Raw genomic sequence first — 21,855 nt, forward strand, 5'->3', positions numbered from 1 at the left:
AGGGTGTTTATGACTACAAATCTTAGATTTAACGCTGGTTCAACCGACGCAGCGAAGATGGGCGAGACGTCGAGGGAAACATCGGAAACCACGTCAAAACCAAAAGCCATGACTGCCGCATAAACATGCCGGGTCAAAGAACGTTTCCAATTAAATTCATGCACGAAGCTTATTCGAGGATAATTTAATGCTGTGTGTGGCATAAGCACACATTACGTTAATATACAGGAGAGAGAGAGAGAGAGAGAGAGAGAGAGAGAGAGAGAGAGAGAGAGAGAGAGAGAGAGAGAGAGAGAGAGAGAGAGAGAGAGACAACTATCAAAAGTACATGTATGTTATTCAGCCTAATTCTATTCAATTATGTTCAACGACAGGTAACTGAATGTATGGCTTTGTGCCGCTATTAGCAATCATCCGGCAGTATCACGACAGGGGACACCAGAAATGGGCATCACACAATGTACCCATGTGGGGAATAGAACCCAGGCCTTCAGTGTATCGAGTAAACGCTGTAACCGAATGGTACTTCACCGTGCTGGAGGCTGTACAGAAACATGTGTCCCTAGTGCTCTCTTTATTGTTGAGAAATGGGGGTATCTCGACAGTCATCAATTAACATTTAAAATAAGAAATCTCACTTATGTTTAACTTTCACATAAAGTACAAAGTCATACCGAACATTTACAGTTTCCATAAAAGAAGCAGTTATCACAATAGTGTGTGGTATTAAACAATAATTATGTATACTGAGTGATAAACAAATGTCTCATGAGCTGAGAGATTACAAACAAACAATTACAAAAAACAATATTGAAATCAGTCTGAAGATACCAAACAAAGCTTACATAATCTAAAGTGACATTTATCTTCGGTTACTCCTAATTATGAATACGCCTTGTTAAATGGTACTGCCATGAAATATATCTTATTCTTAATTACGGATATACCTCGTTAAAGCCACAGTCTGAGTCAGGTGAACGCAGTTTTAAGTTTTAATAACAACATGCGTTGGCTGTAACTTTTTAGCATATATCATTTAGTTTTGACACTGGTATACCTTTTACTTTGAAACCTCTGGACCAGACGGCCATATCTAAAATTTATCTAATTTATCTACCGTCGCAAATAAACTTTATCTCATAGCATCCGTATATACTGTGTTAACGTGCCCATTAACAATGACCATTCACATTACTGAATGGTATAATATATTGATACATGTACATTTTAGGCATTGCTCTTTAAGTACACATACTTGCTGCAGCTGTTTTACAAATGCATTGTGCTCAGAGCCTCAGACCTATGTACGTACAAGGGATCTACTTTGTACATCGCTAACGGATTAAATCTATACAAGAGTATAATGGTTGCTTTGACCTCTGGCTAAGGTGTGCTATTAGCATAAATATGTGGGATGTACATACATCATATATACTGAGTCAAATTAAAAACTTCACATTTTTAAAAGTAATCCTATATATGAAATACAACGGACAGATGTATCAGAGAAGGTAATTTTTAATCATTAATGTCCAAAGAAGGATTTTAATTTACGGTGGTAACCATAATTTGTTCCAAGCACCTACGGTATTCGGTAATGACATCAACAGTTTAAATCATCAGTCCAAAGCACGAGAATCTGATGGCACACAAGTTCAGTAGCGTATATGACGACCGTGTGCCTATACTATACAACATAACATAATAAAGCATGTAAATAAAGCATATATGCTACTATATTAATCGTTCTTATCGTTATTAAAGATAGAGGTGCCGTTTTCGCCCAATGAGGTGCCGTATTCACTCAAGAAATCTGTGACGTTTTGCTGGGGTGCCGTTTTAGCCTGCACCCCTCCCAGATCATGGAGAATAAATTACAAAAGGAGTCTAACTCAAGTCTAGTGTTGAATTGACGGGTCTATATTGCTCAAGCTCTATAGGTCCTGAAAATGAGAATTGTTCTTGCATGGCTTCTTTCGGATTATATCATTTTTATTTTGTATTTATGTATTATAAATAGATCTAGATAACTCTATTCTGGGACTAAATGTCAGTCGAGTCGATTCATAAACATTAATCCTCTATTTTTTAAAATGATACTGTATCCGTTTTCGATATTGACGCCTTTTGTGAAAAGAACGTGATTGGCAACAAACTTCATGTCCTTGAAGGTCATGGCTATCATATATGTCAATTGGTTTATGGAGATAACTTCTTTCGTTCATTGGCTACATGAAACACACCCCCAAAGTTGCGCATGCGTAAAACTATTTACATTGCACGTTGCATGAATTCGATGTCAACAGAGGAGCTGTACCGGTATTTGCCCACAGCACTACTGTTTAACAACCCCTCATCCCAGTCATGAATAATATAGCTAGGAAATGTCTTGGTCTTGTAGGAAAACCATTGGTACTGGCGTGTCAGAAATACGCGAGTCAGTTCTCCATAGCTACCTTCAGTAGTGCTAGCAGTAGGTGCCCGTTGTGTGGAGATCGCCAGCACCACGATCGTTCTTGCCAGAACACTCATGTCTACAAGAATTCCAGGAAATTGTCAGCATTCGCAGGAAAACACCAAGACTTCATATTTAGACAGGCAAGTTGTGAAATGTTGTTAAGGACTTTCTTTCGTTACAAACTGGCACAATTCCGTTCCAACTTCTAGCCCAAAAAGTTAGTGTAAAACAAGAGCACTGTTTTTAAAGGGGCACTGACCTCTCACAACTCACCGGGACTGGTTGTTGCCAAAAATCTTGACTAGTTCGTGATTTGTGTTGCGCTAACCATAAGCGCATTTATAGCTTTTATTGATCAGTGACATTGACTAATGATAGAACCAAACAGCTGGAATGCCAGTCAAACAGTGACTAATGATAGTTTATCGGCGTACCCAGCGAACAATTGCAAGTTATTACAATATCACAATGTTGTGTATATTACGTCCCTACAACGTTATTTGGTGGACTCACAATTATGTTGTCACAAAGTTGTGGGCTAATATCATGATACATCATTTTCATGTCGTCACAACGTTGTGATAACATTGCAGTTTACGTTGTGGGAATGTTGTATTTTAAGTTGTGGGAACGTTGTAATATTACATCCCTACAATGTTATTCTGTGGACTACCATAGGCCAAGGACGTATATATAATCTACATACGTGTTTGCATGGACACTGTCACAATGATGTGAAACAGCTTTGTGTTAGAAGGATGAAATACGTTGTGACAATGTTATCACACGATCATACCCCGCGAAAATGTTGTAAAAACATCCCAAAAACGTTTCACGACATGTTCCGGAAATGTTTTGGAATATGTTTGAGTCACGTGAATGGGTATGGCTTGAAATACGTTTTACCAATGTTTTGAAAACAAACCAGGGCATAAAAAAATAGCCCAGTTAACAGTTAGGTCGTGTTTTGCTGACAATGTTCAAAGCGTAAAATTTGGTAATAGTTTCATAAAAATCAAAGTTAGTAGATTAGTACATGTACAGTAAAATTTAAATAGTAATGATTTCAGAAATAATTTGGAAGAAAAGGTGATTAATGTCAGTGGATATTTATTTCGCTTGATTACATCCACATTTATGTGTGACGACAGACGGTGAGTGCACGAGGAATGACGTAATACATTGTGCACCTCGGCATGCAATTATCATATACACGGCAGAACAAGCCGATTAAACTCGGAATGTTTTACAAATTGCAGCGCCATCTGGCGTTCTTTTTTGTCAACGTCCTTTTGTGCTCACTGACGTTCTTTATTGAAAACGTCCTTTCCTACTCACTGACGTTCTTTATTGAAAACGTCCTTTCGTGCTTACTGACGTTCTTTATTGAAAACGTCCTGTCGTGCTCACTGACGTTCTTTCGTACACATTGTTCTTTCTTTTTATATGACGTCTTTTCGTAACATTTGACTATTAATATTGTATTTTGACCTTTAGTAGTAACATTTAGTTCTTTATTTGTAACATTTGGCCTTAATTGCGTACTTTTGTCCTTTTTTTCAACTTTGTATTTTTTGACCGAATGGCCGCCCATAGAAAATCATAATGCTGAATAAAAAGGAAAGAATTTAATGCATTACTGCCTTGGTATGCTGACAAAATCAAGTTGATTTTAATGAAGCAATTCTATTCCCACATATGTCTATCAAGAAGCAAACTGTATAACATTTAATCGTTGTTTCAGAAGCGTGGTTTCTAAACATTGGGTGATGTCTGATGCACAACGTATTCACAATGTGTAATGTTATTACATAGTGAAAAGACATTACACAATAACGTAAAATCAACGATGTGTAAATGTTATATCATGCCGTTACCAATCCACAACATTACCACAACGTTGTGAAAACATAGTGTGTTAGCGGGGTATCGTCACATTGATCCTAAAATAATTATTCTATTGTGATGTTATTAAGCCCTTTAACGAATCACATTTTGCACATTGACTGTAATGTAAACATGTCTACAAGCGAAAAGGCTTGCGAAAAAAATGACTTTAATCATTGTTTAGTGGTGGAGATGCTATCCTTCAGTTTGGTAGCTTTCTCTGATAAAGTTGGCATTTGTCACATAATCTGAAGTTGGCTACTGAAGCCAGTGTTATGATAACATGGACCTATCCCAGGGTTGGATGTCAAGTAGGATGTACACCTTGGCTTGAAGCATGTCGTACAGAGGTAAGGTTTTGTTTGTTGCAGTTGCTTGACTACAAGTCATTTACTTACACATACTTGCTAGCAGACACCACTACCAAGGAGGCAGTCCTTATCGACCCTGTCATCGAGATGGTGGAAAGAGACTGTCAGATTGTCAGGGACCTGGGCCTCAATCTGGTGTATGCCGGTAAGCTGCTCTCAGATCTTGTGTGTCCAGGCAACCTTTTAATTGTTAGAGATTTTGTGTATCCAGCAAGCAAGAGCCTATCACAATGTCAGGGATCTTGTGTATCTAGTCAGACAATTGTCACAATGTCAGAGATCTTGTGTATCTAGTCAGACAATTGTCACAATGTCAGAAATCTTGTGTATCTAGTCAGACAATTGTCACAATGTCAGGGATCTTGTGTATCTAGGCAGGCAATTGTCATAATGTCAGAGATCCTGTGCATTTAGGCAGACAATTGTCACAATGACAGGGATCTTGTGTATCTAGGCAGGCAATTGTCACAATGTCAGAGATCTTGTGTATCTAGGCAAACAATTGTCACAATGTCAGGGATCGTGTGTATCTAGGCAGACAGTTCTCACAATGTCAGGGATCCTGTGTATCTAGGCAGACAATTGTCACAATGTCAGGGATCCTGTGCATTTAGGCAGACAATTGTCACAATGTCAGGGATCCTGTGCATTTAGGCAGACAATTGTCACAATGTCAGGGATCCTGTGCATTTAGGCAGACAATTGTCACAATGTCAGGGATCCTGTGCATTTAGGCAGACAATTGTCACAATGTCAGGGATCCTGTGCATTTAGGCAGACAATTTTCACAATGTCAGGGATCCTGTGCATTTAGGCAGACAATTGTCACAATGTCAGGGATCCTGTGAATTTAGGCAGACAATTGTCATAATGTCAGAAATCTTGTGTATCTAGACAGACAATTATCACAATGTCAGGGATCTTGTGTATCTAGGCAGACAATTGTCATAATGTCAGAAATCTTGTGTATCTAGGCAAACAATTGTCACAATGTCAGGGATCTTGTGTATCTAGACAGACAATTGTCACAATGTCAGGGATCTTGTGTATCTAGGCAGACAATTGTCACAATGTCAGGGATCTTGTGTATCTAGGCAGACAATTGTCACAATGTCAGGGATCTTGTGTATCTAGGCAGACAGTTCTCACAATGTCAAGTATCTTGTGTTTCTAGGTAGACAATGGTCACAATGTCAGAGATCTTGTGTATCTAGGCAGGCAACTATCCCAATTTCAGGGATCATGTGTATCTACTATCTAGGTAGACAACTGTCACAATGTCAGAGATCTTGTGTATCTAGGCAGGCAACTATCCCAATTTCAGGGATCATGTGTATCTACTATCTAGGTAGACAATTGTCACAATGTCAGAGATCTTGTGTATCTAGGTAGACAATTGTCACAATGTCAGGGATCTTGTGTATCTACTATCTAGGTAGACAATTGTCACAATAAACGATTGTCACAGTGTCAGGGATCTGACCTAAACATAGATGGGCAGTTAAAGGGGTGAAGGCTCGTGTATACTGGCATTCCCAGAGGATCCTGGCCATTCCCAAAATCGTTTGTGTGCATACTGACCACTCATATTTTCAGTGATCACCCACGTACATACTGACCACTCATATTTTCAGTGATCACCCACGTACATACTGACCACTCATATTTTCAGTGATCACCCACGTACATACTGACCACTCATATTTTCAGTGATCACCCACGTACATACTGACCACTCATATTTTCAGTGATCACCCACGTACATACTGACCACTCATATTTTCAGTGATCACCCACGTACATACTGACCACTCATATTTTCAGTGATCACCCACGTACATACTGACCACGCATTGTTTCAGTGAACACCCACGTACATACTGACCACGCATTGTTTCAGTGAACACCCATGTCCATGCGGACCACATCACGGGAACAGGGGAGATCAAGAAACGACTGCCCACATGTAAGAGCATGATAGCGGAGATCAGCAGAGCTGCTGCTGATGTCAAGCTGAGGGAGGGAGATCGGATTAAGTTTGGTTCCCATGAGTTGGAGGTCCGCAGCACACCCGGACACACAGACGGTGAGCTAATGATGATGTTGATATGTCAACTCCAGAAGTAGTAGATGCCACAGAGTATGCCACATATACTAGACCTGTGGTCAGGACTTCAAAGCTTCAGTGACACTACTAAACAGCATTTTTGGGAACAATTTGAAGTTGAAATTAAGAAGGAAACTGGCCTGATACCATTAGCTGCAGCATTTGTAGCATTGTGTTCATCATTACTAAAAGTATTTTCAAAAAAGAACCCTATGTAGTGAGTAATCGGAAAAATAACTAAAATCTGGGACGAGCAAATGTGGTCCCTCACTATGGAGAACTGGAGTATTTCTGTCTACAGCATCAATCAGCCTTTGCTCATCACGTCAGGAGCTAATTTTGCAAGAGGCTTGTTGTTGCTTGCATCAGAGACCGTTAGATAAATTGTCTCAGCTTGCATGTTTGCCCTTGATTTAATTATCAAGGCCCTGGACTCCCAGTTATGTGAATTCATATCTGTGCTGATGACTGGTCAACTCTGACATTGGTACTGGTGTCATTGGTGTGTACTGATTGATCAGACTGTCAGTGCTTCTCAGTTGTCCAGCACCCTGGAGGTGCTCATCATACTGTTACAATACATTTGATCTAAATTGGAATGTGTGGGGGGCACGGGTGGCCCAGTCGTCTAAGGTGCCGTGATTCGCTGTGCAGAGTTGCGTCCCTTGGGCACGCCAGAAACCTATGATTGTGGGTTCGAATCCCGGTTCTCCCCGATTATGTTTCTAGGTTTGTCAACACCATACCCGTGCTCGTGGGTTTCACCCAAGTGGTAAACCTCTGAGACCTGCATCACTTCGGGCTTTCCTCCCACATTAAGCTGACACGCCGTATTATAACTGGAATACTGTTTAAAGCGGCATTAAACCCAACTCACTAACACTGGAATGTGTGGTCCAGCTGAGTGGCTTGGTTGACTGCATGTCCTACTGTCAGTGGGGATGCTGTACATAATGTCAGCCTCTGGTTTGCCTGGCCCAGACTTTGTTGTTTACAGGCAGCTGTGTTGTAGCTGATATATTGCTGACTGCAGCGTCAAACACCAAACAAATGTTGAACTACCTTGGGACTTCATTGTACATGTGTGTATTGACTGTGTTCTGACGGCTGCTTTGCAGGATGTGTGACCTATGTGTGGCAGCAGCAAGGCATGGCGTTTACAGGAGATGCCATTCTCGTCCGAGGCTGTGGACGGACAGACTTCCAACAAGGTGACTGCGGTTATGACTGCTATATTGTCACATCTCTTAGAAGCCAGTAACTCACTTGATGGGATCGCATTGATACCACAGATTCAGTTTCTTACATCAATAAAATATATTTATTTATCACTGAAGGGGTTGTCAATAAGTCATGCTCCTATTTAAAGAATGTTACCAGAAAATAGATTGTGGTGTTGCATTTTTCTTCTTGCTCCTGGTGATTCCACAGGAAAATGGTTTCTTGTCTCTTCATGGGTGGTACAAGCACCAGAGAAGCACTGCACTCGAAGCTGTCAGCACAAGCTGGCATCATCTTCATGAAACTGTGTTATTGAAATAGCATTATACCTTTTTATTCACTTAGTTCTTGACACATAGGATTTCAAAGCTTATTGTTTATGAAGCGTTACATATTATTTCAAGTGACAAGTGTTTAATCTCAGCTTGTTGGCAAGGTCCTACAAGTGTGTTGTGTTGATGTGTTGCAGGTGATTCCAGTGCACTGTATGATTCAGTACACAACAAGATCTTTACTCTTCCTGACAATTTCCGTCTCTTCCCAGCACACGACTATACAGGTTAGTGATGTCATGGTAGCATCCTTCTCACCAGGCCTCATTTCATTATGTTGTCTGTTGTGTTCTCAAGACTGCCTTATTGTTATTTCAGGCTCTTGTATTTTCTCAAAATGCATGTTTTGGCTCTTTTAGCTTCTCTGAAATTATTAGTTGTAAATATGTTTATAATCTGAACTACCTTTTGTAAAATTTCACAATAAGCAATTGGCATTATGCAGTTGATAGAGTGGTTGACATGGTTGACTTTGAAACATGAATGCCCAGTTTTGATTTTCTCCTGTCTGCAGGTGAGAAAAGGAATAATTGCCTCTCAATTCATTTTTTAGTTTTCACCTCAACTACAGGTACACTAGTATGTAGACTGCCAACCTGACACATACTGTTCTACATTTTAGTAATATCCACAACTAACTTTATTTTGACTCCCATTTTTAAAGATATGCCAGCCTCAGTGGGTCCATGTTTAAAACATATTTGCTTGGTGCAATATGCTATTAGCTTATTGGCAGGATGAAAAATGAGCAAATTTTGAAAAAAATAACAATTCCATTTCAACTAAAGTTTGAGTCAGCAAATCTGTAAAGCATGTGTGGCCTTCCCAATGATATGTTTCATCAACATGAGATAGCAGATGTTTCAGGTTGATGCATGTGTATGAGATTTTGAACTGGTGCAATAGGGGATATATATCATCCGAACACCTCAACAATGTCAGATGTATATCAGATTCAGAACTTACCATGGATGTTGCTACATTTGCAGGTCAGACAGTCACCACAGTAGCTGAGGAGCGCCAGTACAACCCCCGCCTCACCAAACCCAAGCAGCAGTTCATTAACATAATGAAAGACCTCAAACTGCCCTACCCTAAACAGATAGGTGAGTGTCAGGTGCTAGCAGTGTCTCTCTAACTGAACAGATGGGTGAGTGTCAGGTGCTAGCAGTGTCTCTCTAACTGAACAGATGGGTGAGTGTCAGGTGCTAGCAGTGTCTCTCTAACTAAACAGATGGGTGAGTGTCAGGTGCTAGCAGTGTCTCTCTACTAAACAGATGGGTGAGTGTCAGGTGCTAGCAGTGTCTCTCTAACTAAACAGATGGGTGAGTGTCAGGTGTAAGCAGTGTCTCTCTAACTAAACAGATGGATGAGTGTCAGGTGCTAGCAGTGTCTCTCTACTAAACAGATGGGTGAGTGTCAGGTGCTAGCAGTGTCTCTCTAACTAAACAGATGGGTGAGTGTCAGGTGCTAGCAGGGTCTCTCTAACTAAACAGATGGGTGAGTGTCAGGTGCTAGCAGGGTCTCTCTAACTGAACAGATGGGTGAGTGTCAGGTGCTAGCAGTGTCTCTCTAACTGAACAGATGGGTGAGTGTCAGGTGCTAGCAGGGTCTCTCTAACTGAACATGTGGGTGAGTGTCAGGTGCTAGCAGTGTCTCTCTAACTGAACAGATGGGTGAGTGTCAGGTGCTAGCAGTGTCTCTCTAACTGAACAGATGGATGAGTGTCAGGTGCTAGCAGTGTCTCTCTACTAAACAGATGGGTGAGTGTCAGGTGCTAGCAGTGTCTCTCTAACTGAACAGATGGATGAGTGTCAGGTGCTAGCAGTGTCTCTCTAACTGAACAGATAGATGAGTGTCAGGTGCTAGCAGGGTCTCTCTAACTGAACAGATGGGTGAGTGTCAGGTGCTAGCAGGGTCTCTCTAACTGAACAGATGGGTGAGTGTCAGGTGCTAGCAGTGTCTCTCTACTAAACAGATGGGTGAGTGTCAGGTGCTAGCAGTGTCTCTCTAACTGAACAGATGGATGAGTGTCAGGTGCTAGCAGGGTCTCTCTAACTGAACAGATGGGTGAGTGTCAGGTGCTAGCAGGGTCTCTCTAACTAAACAGATGGATGAGTGTCAGGTGCTAGCAGTGTCTCTCTACTAAACAGATGGGTGAGTGTCAGGTGCTAGCAGTGTCTCTCTAACTAAACAGATGGGTGAGTGTCAGGTGCTAGCAGTGTCTCTCTAACTGAACAGATGGGTGAGTGTCAGGTGCTAGCAGGGTCTCTCTAACTGAACAGATGGATGAGTGTCAGGTGCTAGCAGTGTCTCTCTAACTAAACAGATGGGTGAGTGTCAGGTGCTAGCAGTGTCTCTCTACTAAACAGATGGGTGAGTGTCAGGTGCTAGCAGGGTCTCTCTAACTGAACAGATGGATGAGTGTCAGGTGCTAGCAGTGTCTATCTAACTGAACAGATCGGTGAGTGCCAGGTGCTAGCAGTGTCTAACTAAACAGATGGGTGAGTGTCAGGTGCTAGCAGGGTCTCTCTAACTGAACAGATGGATGAGTGTCAGGTGCTAGCAGTGTCTCTCTAACTAAACAGATGGGTGAGTGTCAGGTGCTAGCAGTGTCTCTCTACTAAACAGATGGGTGAGTGTCAGGTGCTAGCAGGGTCTCTCTAACTGAACAGATGGATGAGTGTCAGGTGCTAGCAGTGTCTCTCTAACTGAACAGATCGGTGAGTGCCAGGTGCTAGCAGTGTCTAACTAAACAGATGGGTGAGTGTCAGGTGCTAGCAGTGTCTATCTAACTGAACAGATAGATGAGTGTCAGGTGCTAGCAGTGTCTCTCTACTAAACAGATGGATGAGTGTCAGGTGCTAGCAGTGTCTCTCTAACTGAACAGATGGGTGAGTGTCAGGTGCTAGCAGTGTCTCTCTAACTAAACAGATGGATGAGTGTCAGGTGCTAGCAGGGTCTCTCTAACTGAACAGATGGGTGAGTGTCAGGTGCTAGCAGTGTCTCTCTAACTAAACAGATGGGTGAGTGTCAGGTGCTAGCAGTGTCTCTCTAACTAATCAGATGGATGAGTGTCAGGTGCTAGCAGTGTCTCTCTAACTAAACAGATGGGTGAGTGTCAGGTGCTAGCAGTGTCTCTCTACTAAACAGATGGGTGAGTGTCAGGTGCTAGCAGTGTCTCTCTACTAAACAGATGGGTGAGTGTCAGGTGCTAGCAGGGTCTCTCTAACTGAACAGATGGTTGAGTGTCAGGTGCTAGCAGTGTCTCTCTAACTAAACAGATGGGTGAGTGTCAGGTGCTAGCAGTGTCTCTCTAACTAAACAGATGGATGAGTGTCAGGTGCTAGCAGTGTCTCTCTAACTAAACAGATGGGTGAGTGTCAGGTGCTAGCAGTGTCTCTGTACTAAACAGATGGGTGAGTGTCAGGTGCAAGCAGTGTCTCTCTAACTGAACATGTGGATGAGTGTCAGGTGCTAGCAGTGTCTCTCTAACTGAACAGATGGGTGAGTGTCAGGTGCTAGCAGTGTCTCTCTAACTGAACAGATGGGTGAGTGTCAGGTGCTAGCAGGGTCTCTCTAACTGAACATGTGGGTGAGTGTCAGGTGCTAGCAGTGTCTCTCTAACTGAACAGATGGGTGAGTGTCAGGTGCTAGCAGTGTCTCTCTAACTGAACATGTGGGTGAGTGTCAGGTGCTAGCAGTGTCTCTCTAACTGAACAGATGGGTGAGTGTCAGGTGCTAGCAGTGTCTCTCTAACTGAACAGATGGATGAGTGTCAGGTGCTAGCAGTGTCTCTCTACTAAACAGATGGGTGAGTGTCAGGTGCTAGCAGTGTCTCTCTAACTGAACAGATGGATGAGTGTCAGGTGCTAGCAGTGTCTCTCTAACTGAACAGATGGATGAGTGTCAGGTGCTAGCAGGGTCTCTCTAACTGAACAGATGGGTGAGTGTCAGGTGCTAGCAGGGTCTCTCTAACTAAACAGATGGATGAGTGTCAGGTGCTAGCAGTGTCTCTCTACTAAACAGATGGGTGAGTGTCAGGTGCTAGCAGTGTCTCTCTAACTAAACAGATGGGTGAGTGTCAGGTGCTAGCAGTGTCTCTCTAACTGAACAGATGGGTGAGTGTCAGGTGCTAGCAGGGTCTCTCTAACTGAACAGATGGATGAGTGTCAGGTGCTAGCAGTGTCTCTCTAACTAAACAGATGGGTGAGTGTCAGGTGCTAGCAGTGTCTCTCTACTAAACAGATGGGTGAGTGTCAGGTGCTAGCAGGGTCTCTCTAACTGAACAGATGGATGAGTGTCAGGTGCTAGCAGTGTCTCTCTAACTGAACAGATCGGTGAGTGTCAGGTGCTAGCAGTGTCTAACTAAACAGATGGGTGAGTGTCAGGTGCTAGCAGTGTCTATCTAACTGAACAGATAGATGAGTGTCAGGTGCTAGCAGTGTCTCTCTACTAAACAGATGGATGAGTGTCAGGTGCTAGCAGTGTCTCTCTACTAAACAGATGGATGAGTGTCAGGTGCTAGCAGTGTCTCTCTAACTGAACAGATGGGTGAGTGTCAGGTGCTAGCAGTGCCTCTCTAACTAATCAGATGGATGAGTGTCAGGTGCTAGCAGTGTCTCTCTAACTAAACAGATGGGTGAGTGTCAGGTGCTAGCAGTGTCTCTCTACTAAACAGATGGGTGAGTGTCAGGTGCTAGCAGTGTCTCTCTACTAAACAGATGGGTGAGTGTCAGGTGCTAGCAGGGTCTCTCTAACTGAACAGATGGTTGAGTGTCAGGTGCTAGCAGTGTCTCTCTAACTAAACAGATGGGTGAGTGTCAGGTGCTAGCAGTGTCTCTCTAACTAAACAGATGGATGAGTGTCAGGTGCTAGCAGTGTCTCTCTAACTAAACAGATGGGTGAGTGTCAGGTGCTAGCAGTGTCTCTGTACTAAACAGATGGGTGAGTGTCAGGTGCAAGCAGTGTCTCTCTAACTGAACATGTGGGTGAGTGTCAGGTGCTAGCAGTGTCTCTCTAACTGAAAAGATGGGTGAGTGTGAGGTGCTAGCAGGGTCTCTCTACTAAACAGATGGGTGAGTGTGAGGTGCTAGCAGTGTCTCTCTAACTGAACAGATGGGTGAGTGTCAGGTGCTAGCAGGGTCTCTCTAACTGAACAGATGGGTGAGTGTCAGGTGCTAGCAGTGTCTCTCTAACTGAACAGATGGGTGAGTGTCAGGTGCTAGCAGTGTCTCTCTAACTAAACAGATAGGTGAGTGTCAGGTGCTAGCAGTGTCTCTCTACTAAACAGATGGGTGAGTGTCAGGTGCTAGCAGTGTCTCTCTAACTAAACAGATGGGTGAGTGTCAGGTGCTAGCAGTGTCTCTCTAACTAAACAGATGGGTGAGTGTCAGGTGCTAGCAGGGTCTCTCTAACTGAACAGATGGGTGAGTGTCAGGTGCTAGCAGTGTCTCTCTAACTAAACAGATGGGTGAGTGTCAGGTGCTAGCAGTGTCTCTCTAACTAAACATGTGGGTGAGTGTCAGGTGCTAGCAGTGTCTCTCTAACTAAACAGATGGGTGAGTGTCAGGTGCTAGCAGTGTCTCTCTAACTGAACATGTGGGTGAGTGTCAGGTGCTAGCAGTGTCTCTCTAACTAAACAGATGGATGAGTGTCAGGTGCTAGCAGTGTCTATCTAACTGAACAGATGGATGAGTGTCAGGTGCTAGCAGTGTCTCTCTAACTAAACATGTGGGTGAGTGTCAGGTGCTAGCAGTGTCTCTCTACTAAACAGATAGGTGAGTGTCAGGTGCTAGCAGTGTCTCTCTAACTGAACAGATGGGTGAGTGTCAGGTGCTAGCAGTGTCTCTCTAACTAAACAGATGGGTGAGTGTCAGGTGCTAGCAGTGTCTCTCTAACTAAACATGTGGGTGAGTGTCAGGTGCTAGCAGTGTCTCTCTAACTAAACAGATGGGTGAGTGTCAGGTGCTAGCAGTGTCTCTCTAACTGAACATGTGGGTGAGTGTCAGGTGCTAGCAGGGTCTCTCTAACTAAACAGATTGATGAGTGTCAGGTGCTAGCAGTGTCTATCTAACTGAACAGATGGATGAGTGTCAGGTGCTAGCAGGGTCTCTCTAACTAAACAGATGGATGAGTGTCAGGTGCTAGCAGGGTCTCTCTAACTGAACATGTGGGTGAGTGTCAGGTGCTAGCAGTGTCTCTCTAACTGAACATGTGGGTGAGTGTCAGGTGCTAGCAGTCTCTCTCCAACTGAACAGATGGGTGAGTGTCAGGTGCTAGCAGTGTCTCTCTAACTGAACAGATGGGTGAGTGTCAGGTGCTAGCAGTGTCTCTCTACTAAACAGATGGGTGAGTGTCAGGTGCTAGCAGTGTCTCTCTAACTAAACAGATGGATGAGTGTCAGGTGCTAGCAGTGTCTCTCTAACTAAACATGTGGGTGAGTGTCAGGTGCTAGCAGGGTCTCTCTAACTAAACAGATGGGTGAGTGTCAGGTGCTAGCAGTGTCTGTATATAGAAAGAAGGAAAATTAACATTTAGGGATGACCCAGTTTAATATATGCTGGTGGTTGGAAGTAATTTGAGTGCTTGTTGTTGCAGACCGAGCATTGCCAGCCAACATGGTGTGTGGGGTGTTTTGAGTGGATCCTCATACAATTTCCACCCAAACCATCTTCTCAGATCCACCACAGCCTGCAATCATGTCTTCTTCATGGTCTTTACTTCCATGTTGCAATTCCTGAGTTTGACTTCATTCTTTGACTTTTTCTTTATTGTATTCAGCTATACAGCTGCCAGGGTTACTTGATGCATGCTGAATCAAACAGCAATAGCAGTCTGTTTGTACTGTGCTTTTCCCATGCTAGTATGTTCATCCGTGAACGTTCAAGTTTTTCACATCTAAGAAACCTAAACTCATAATGAATCACCCTACAGAGGATTTTTAGAATAATTATGATATGAAATTTAATAAAGAAATCATATTGTAAATGCAATTATTACTCTAGAATAAAATTATTTGTTTATAAAAATGTAAAACAAATGTGAGTCACAAAATATTTTGTCAAGGCATTTGTGTATATTAGATGACAATAGTACTGTTTTGATTTTTCAGTTTACATATTTGACCCACTGGAGTGAAAAACCAAATTCAGTAGAAAATTTATCTTCCCGAGGCAAGAGAGTTAACTGACTTTTAAAGTCCAGTTTCCACCCTTGCCGAACTAGCCTGGAATTACTGGGCTTGACCGTAGCGCCACCAGTGGCTATTACCAGTTACGTCCCTTTTAAGCCTCTCCTAGGGACCAATCAGATTCCACCCCTCGTATCTCTTGCGTTTGCTTCACACAAAATAGTGGTGCCCAGTCAGGACGATCTGATTGATAATCAAGATCTATATTGTGATAAAAGGGGTCTTACATTGCAAAATGCATCTAATCACGTGAGCACCTTGATTAAAAACATGAAAAGATCTGCTGACAATGACTTGGCAGTTCACATGCTTTTCAAATCCTGCAATTGACCGAAATCTGCACGACAGTTTATGAACCGTATTTCGATTTTGGTACGCAATTTTGATTGGACTATGCATAGACTCGTTAGTCCAGCCAAAATGTAACCCCATAATACCAGCCTAGTTCTGCAAGGGTGGAAACTGGACTTTTATAGTCAGTTTACTCTCTTGACTCGGAAAGATGTAGAAAATATAGTTTCCTCACAGCTTTATCTTCATGATCTTTGATGAATTTAGAAAATAAAAATAATGAAAATTTCAACAAAAGGTAATTGTTAACTTTTTAAATACTACCTAATTGATAAAATGTTCTGTGTCATCATCATCTTCTCTGGACTTGACATTACTATGATTAGCCAGCCTTGGCGAGATAAATACATAGTGTTTAACAATTCAAACATATTTCGGCCAAATTCATCTATTTTAATTTGTGGAAAAGGTTTCAACCCACAGAGGTCTACAAGCACAGATATGGCTACTTATTCCGCTTGGCTAGGCCTAGTGCCCTCGCAAATTTGTTTCGAAATTTATATCTCCAAAGTTGCCAAAACTTATAAAATGCCTTAGCTACGTCACAGTTAGACACTGATTTTCAGTATATTAAACTGTCCTTTTGATAATGATAGCAATTATCCCTGTAGTTTATCCAGATTCCCGATGGTTAATTCTGACTCGATTGCCGAATGACAAGGGCAACGCCTATGTTTGTTTCTAAACACTGAAAGTGGTCCCTACTTGACCTTTGATATTTGTATCTCTATCCGCATATGATCCAAACGGATATCGTTTTTATCCGTTGGCTTTATCCTAACGAGAAACCTACACATTATATGATAAACAAGCTTATTAGACTCAAATCCCAAAACCAATACCTGCAAACAGTGTGTCCCGACAGTCACATATCTCCATGCCATCTTCTAATCTTGAATATTTAGATTGTTTTACAAATAATGTCTTTTGACAAATGTACAGAAATATGGCTATCTAATGCCAAATTAAACATGTTTCAATTTGCCAACACCCTCTGTCATATGCTCTCTTGCCACCATGCAATGATGTATTATTAATGTCCATCTAGTGCCTTATTGATTTAGATAGTTTTATATTGCATATTTTTATCAGATTTTCCCTTTCATGTGAAGAAAGGTATTGTTTCATGCTGTATGTTCTAGTCTGGGGCTGTGTACATTTGTACGGTTACACCTGTTTGTAATAGGGCTGTCCCTAATGTTACACTTAAAGAACATCATTTCAAAATTACAGCTGAAAACAACAAAATAGTCAAGTAAACAGCTAATTTCTTGCCACTTCTACTCAATGAAATTATTTTTTTAATGTTTTGTTCTCATCTTAAAATCTTAACCATGTTCATTTAGTTTTATTACAGTTACGGTTTTAACCACCATGTTGACCTGAAAACATTTCCCACATTGATTAATTTAAAATCACAAACTCTAATAAAATCCTCTCTACATACTCACACCAGGTGATTGTTAAGATCACACATACTATCAAAGTCCGACATATCAGATAATATGTATGTTAATGAAATGTTCGTACTTTAGATAGAGGTATTACGGTTTGGTTAAATTAGTATATTAGGTTGGGTGCTGTTGTTTGATACTGTCATGTAATTCTATGGAACAGGTTAGATATTAGGGAATCATGACTAGGTACAGCTGATAGCTGGGAGTTAATTGGTGTAACAATAGGGAGGTCAGGGTAGCTTGGGTAATGGGGGGCAGTTTAAATACCAGGGCATGGTAATAATTTTCTGTCAGCCACAATTAGTGTGTTGTTCGTACCAGGCATGGACTGACATTGTGCAAGGTTTTCACGCTGGTTGGCGTAAGTTTTTTTCATTTATTTGTTTCATGTAGGATTGTATATGTTGAGGATAGAATTTTAAATTATGTATTGTTTTTTTATGTAATTATATGCATATATTGATTGGAATAACGAGAAGCCACTTAAAAAACCCAACCCAAAACAACACTCCGTGAAATGTAAATGGGAGTACTGACGTATTGTTGTATGTATTGTAAGGTATTGACACGTACCTCAGTGACTGTAGTTTCAGATATTATATTGTAGTGTCCCGGAACTGGGAGGTCATCCTTGTAATAACATAAGGCGGAAGTTTATGTATATTCATTTCCTATTTAACAACTTTGTAGTTTCCCCCACAGTGGTACACATATTTGAAGAACACCTTCTTAATACATCCTGACTTCCCCACTAAACATCCTTTTTAATTCTTACAAAAAATAAAGAGTGGAGTGTGGGGCAAATACAAAGTCACACTATTTTCAATCATTTGTCCTTCATCATGACAATATTTTAATTTTTGGACAGTACTTAATCATGTTTCCATTTAATTATTGATCTGCATCTGTATACTAAGAAATATTTATTGCCATTAGCTGTGATGCATAGCCTAAACAACTATAGACAATTGCTTTTCCATGATTGTGAAAGTGTATCTCACATAATTCTTGACTACTTTCTGTACCATCATATTGATGGCATATTTAGCATTGAAAATTTCACCATTTCCATGGAAATTATTTGCAATGAACTTTGTAAATTGAGAATACTAATGTTGAGCAAAACTTGGGTGGGTTATAACTGTTCACCTCTCATGATTTTCTTAATATTATTTCATATTACACAGAAATCATATTTTGCAATTGTACGTTGTCTCTGTGAGAGGCTGGCTTTTTTTCTTTGTATTTCGGTGGTTTCTTGAAGTTTCCTTCTTTACCAGTGATTGATGTAGTATGGAGACTGCCTGGTCAGGATGGTCAGGATGTTGTATATTTCTATGTTAATCCAATCTCATGTGAACACATCAGCATGTATATATATTTACTCAATATGGGTCATCAAGAAAAGGGACCCTGAATTGTTGATACAAAGGAAAATGCACTTGTCATCCATGAAAAAGTGTCATATATTCATCATCTGTCTTCTTTTGTTTCTAATATAGCTAGCTAGGTCCTTGAGGTGGACATTTGTCTGGAAGACAACGTTGTCTAATGTCCCTGAGGGGTTTCTAATATACTCCAGGTGGTATCAGGTTAAGAATACCGATACAATAAATATTCTGATTTACCACATTTGACATAATAAGCGCCCAGGGCGCTCTCAAAGTTAGAAATAGGGGGCTCTTATTAGAATATTATTTTAGTGAAAAACAACAGAGTTGAAAGATCGTAAATTTCGTGGTTTATGCTGACAGCCTGAACTGTTTATATGCGCAGATATATTTTTCCCAGAATTTAATTTCCTATAATTAAGAATGCATATAACATACGTATAATACACGAATAAATAAGTCATGTGTACATTGATCAATCGGAAGGGGTGCTAATTGGGATTGTTCACTAGCCAATATATTAGAAAATATCGCCGGTGGCGCTTATTAGAGCGGGGCGCTTATTACGTCGAATACAGTATATAATATCCCTATGTTGTTAACTTTATCATTGTGCATTGACAAGTGAAATTTGTTATCTGAGCAACATGTAGTGTTAATATGTTACTCTTCACACTACATTCAGGATTTGTATTCTTATTGGATCTTTGCACTTACTTTGACCAAAGCATTTTGCCAATAACAAGTGAAACTCTGCCAGTACTTGCAACAATAGAAGCAGTCACAAGGTCAAAGAATCATTACATATCGGAAGAAGGAAGGTATTAAGAACATCCAGGCGCCATTCATGTGCTGATGTAATGTCAAGATGAAAACTCCTGCTTGTTTTGCGATCTTAAATAGAACTCACTTCACTGCATGACAGTGCCATTGTGAACATTGTGGACATTGTGTACAAGTGCAAATAAATCATTCAGTATATTCTGAACTTAAGGTTGAAGTTTTCATACCTCCAAGAATATTAAATAACTAGATATCAACAGGTATTTGTGAAAGCAGAAGCAGCTCTTCACTGCCATTTCTTCAAAGCTCACGAAATCCAGGAATTATCCAAGTCCCAGGACCATACAGGTTCAGGTGCTACAGCAACTGAATGAATGGTAGGTACAACCATATTCCAAAGTAACCTAAAAGATGGTTTGTTTGTTGTTTAACACTGCACAATATACCAGCTATATGACGCTTGTCTGTAAATAATCAAGCCTGGACCAGACAATCCAGTGATTGATATTGTGATCAAGGATTAATGCCTTCAAAGTACGCAGCTGGGATACGATGACATGCATCAGCCAAGTCAGCGAGCCTGACCACCTGATCCCTTTAGTCGCCTCTTACGACCAGCATAACAACAGCAAACATGGGTTGCTGAAGACCTGTCCTCACCCAGATGTTCACAGGTCAGATGGGAATCAGTAACAAGCTCATCTTCCAAACCCATGTTTTGAAATGGGTGACTTTTGAACAACATGGGCATTGATCTTCTTAGTTGGGATACGATGATATGACCACCAGATCATATTAGTCGCTTCATACCACAAGCTTCTTTTACAAGCATGCTCACAGGATCTCATTATTGATCAGTTTGTGCAATACACAATCCTGGTACAGTGTAAGTAACGAGACGCAGAGCTCCAGATAACTTTTTGAGCAATTGAGGTTTTACTCTAGGGTTTCTATTTTAATTGGGTAATTACATTTTTCATTACTTTTTCTTTCATCTATTCATCACTCTTTTGAGTTTTTCCCAAAGTTAGGGAACATTTTAAGATTTAAAAAAATGAAATACTATTTCAGATGTATATAACTGTTCTAAATATATAGGCTTGACTCAAAGTAAATTAGCTTGAATTGTGTTTCGGAAATGTTTCTTTGTACGCCTGCTGAAAAAGCTTCACTGGGTATTTAGGCTTGCTGTTTTTTTACATTTGAGTATTTCATTCAATGCATGCGTTTCTGTACGCAAGTAGATTGAAAGTAATTGGGTTTTGAATAATTTTTTTTGGTATCTTACACACATACGCTGCTTATCTGTAGTTTTGGAGACGTCTCTAATACTCTACCTGGACTGTATTTTACTCTGACCGACATATAATGAATTTCTGTACACTCAGGCGACTTTCATGACCGTTTGTTTTATGCTATTTTCGATTTTCAAATTTGATTATGGTCAAGGGTTTGTGATAAAGTATGCCCTCAAGTATTACAATCTGAGAAGTTGCCTGTTAACTTTACTTGCCCATTAAAAGGTTAAGTGAAATGGCATATAACATTGCGTTCCAAGATTATTTCACATGTGTGAGTCTGCTTGTACTAGTCTGGACTTACAGTCGGTTTTGTAGTTCTGACATAGATACCATGCCACAGTTTAACATGGATACCCCACCACTCAGACACAGTATACAGACTCCAAATGACCAGTCCTTGTTTCAAGCCCCATAATGCAGAGTGCCAGACAGGGTGAGCAAGGAGTACCAGCTTTTACAATATTTTGGTATGAAGCATCCAGTTGAGCCAAACCCCTGACCTGCTTACCTCTGATACCATTGACACTCCATTGTGAATATCTAAATGTACATATTTAAGAACTGACTTTCACTTTGTTTGAGTTCATTGGAGTATGAACCTTCATAGAGTGAGAGCTAAACTTTCGGAGTTTGTAACATACATTTGGCCCTCACTCTATGAAGGTTCATACTCCAAAGAATGTCAAATATTTGAAGTTTTTATATCACTGTTTTATAACTCGAAGGATGTATACACAATTTGATCTAGTACTTGGGACTTATGTTAACACTGACAGCCATACACTACACAACCAGCTGAATCACAGAATTGAATAGTTCCTCAAAAGGAGATGTATGCTCACATAGATCTACAATAACACCTGTTGTACAACAAATAGATTCATGTAATATCAGTAGATGAGAAAGGTCTGTTAATAACTCAGACACAGCATGTTGTAATACATTTACATCAATTACAGGATGTTAAAATGACTTGAAACAATAAACAAGAGGGGGAAAATTGA

At 40.9% G+C, this 21,855-nt stretch overlaps 1 protein-coding gene across 1 annotated transcript; it reads left to right on the forward strand.

Moving 5' to 3' along the window:
* Positions 1–2,293: 2,293 nt before the first annotated feature.
* On the forward strand, positions 2,294–19,731 carry LOC139458339 (persulfide dioxygenase ETHE1, mitochondrial-like). The gene is made up of 7 exons (XM_071239727.1): positions 2,294–2,598; positions 4,717–4,861; positions 6,617–6,802; positions 7,942–8,034; positions 8,514–8,603; positions 9,366–9,482; positions 14,977–19,731. Exons 1-7 carry the CDS (start codon positions 2,365–2,367, stop codon positions 15,015–15,017), a joined length of 906 nt encoding a protein of 301 aa, XP_071095828.1. The 5' UTR covers positions 2,294–2,364; the 3' UTR covers positions 15,018–19,731.
* Positions 19,732–21,855: the final 2,124 nt, after the last annotated feature.

Source organism: Haliotis cracherodii, unplaced genomic scaffold (genome assembly GCF_022045235.1).
Source record: "Haliotis cracherodii isolate W230 unplaced genomic scaffold, xgHalCrac1.p SCAF_12, whole genome shotgun sequence".
NCBI classification, from domain to species: Eukaryota; Metazoa; Mollusca; class Gastropoda; order Lepetellida; family Haliotidae; genus Haliotis; species Haliotis cracherodii.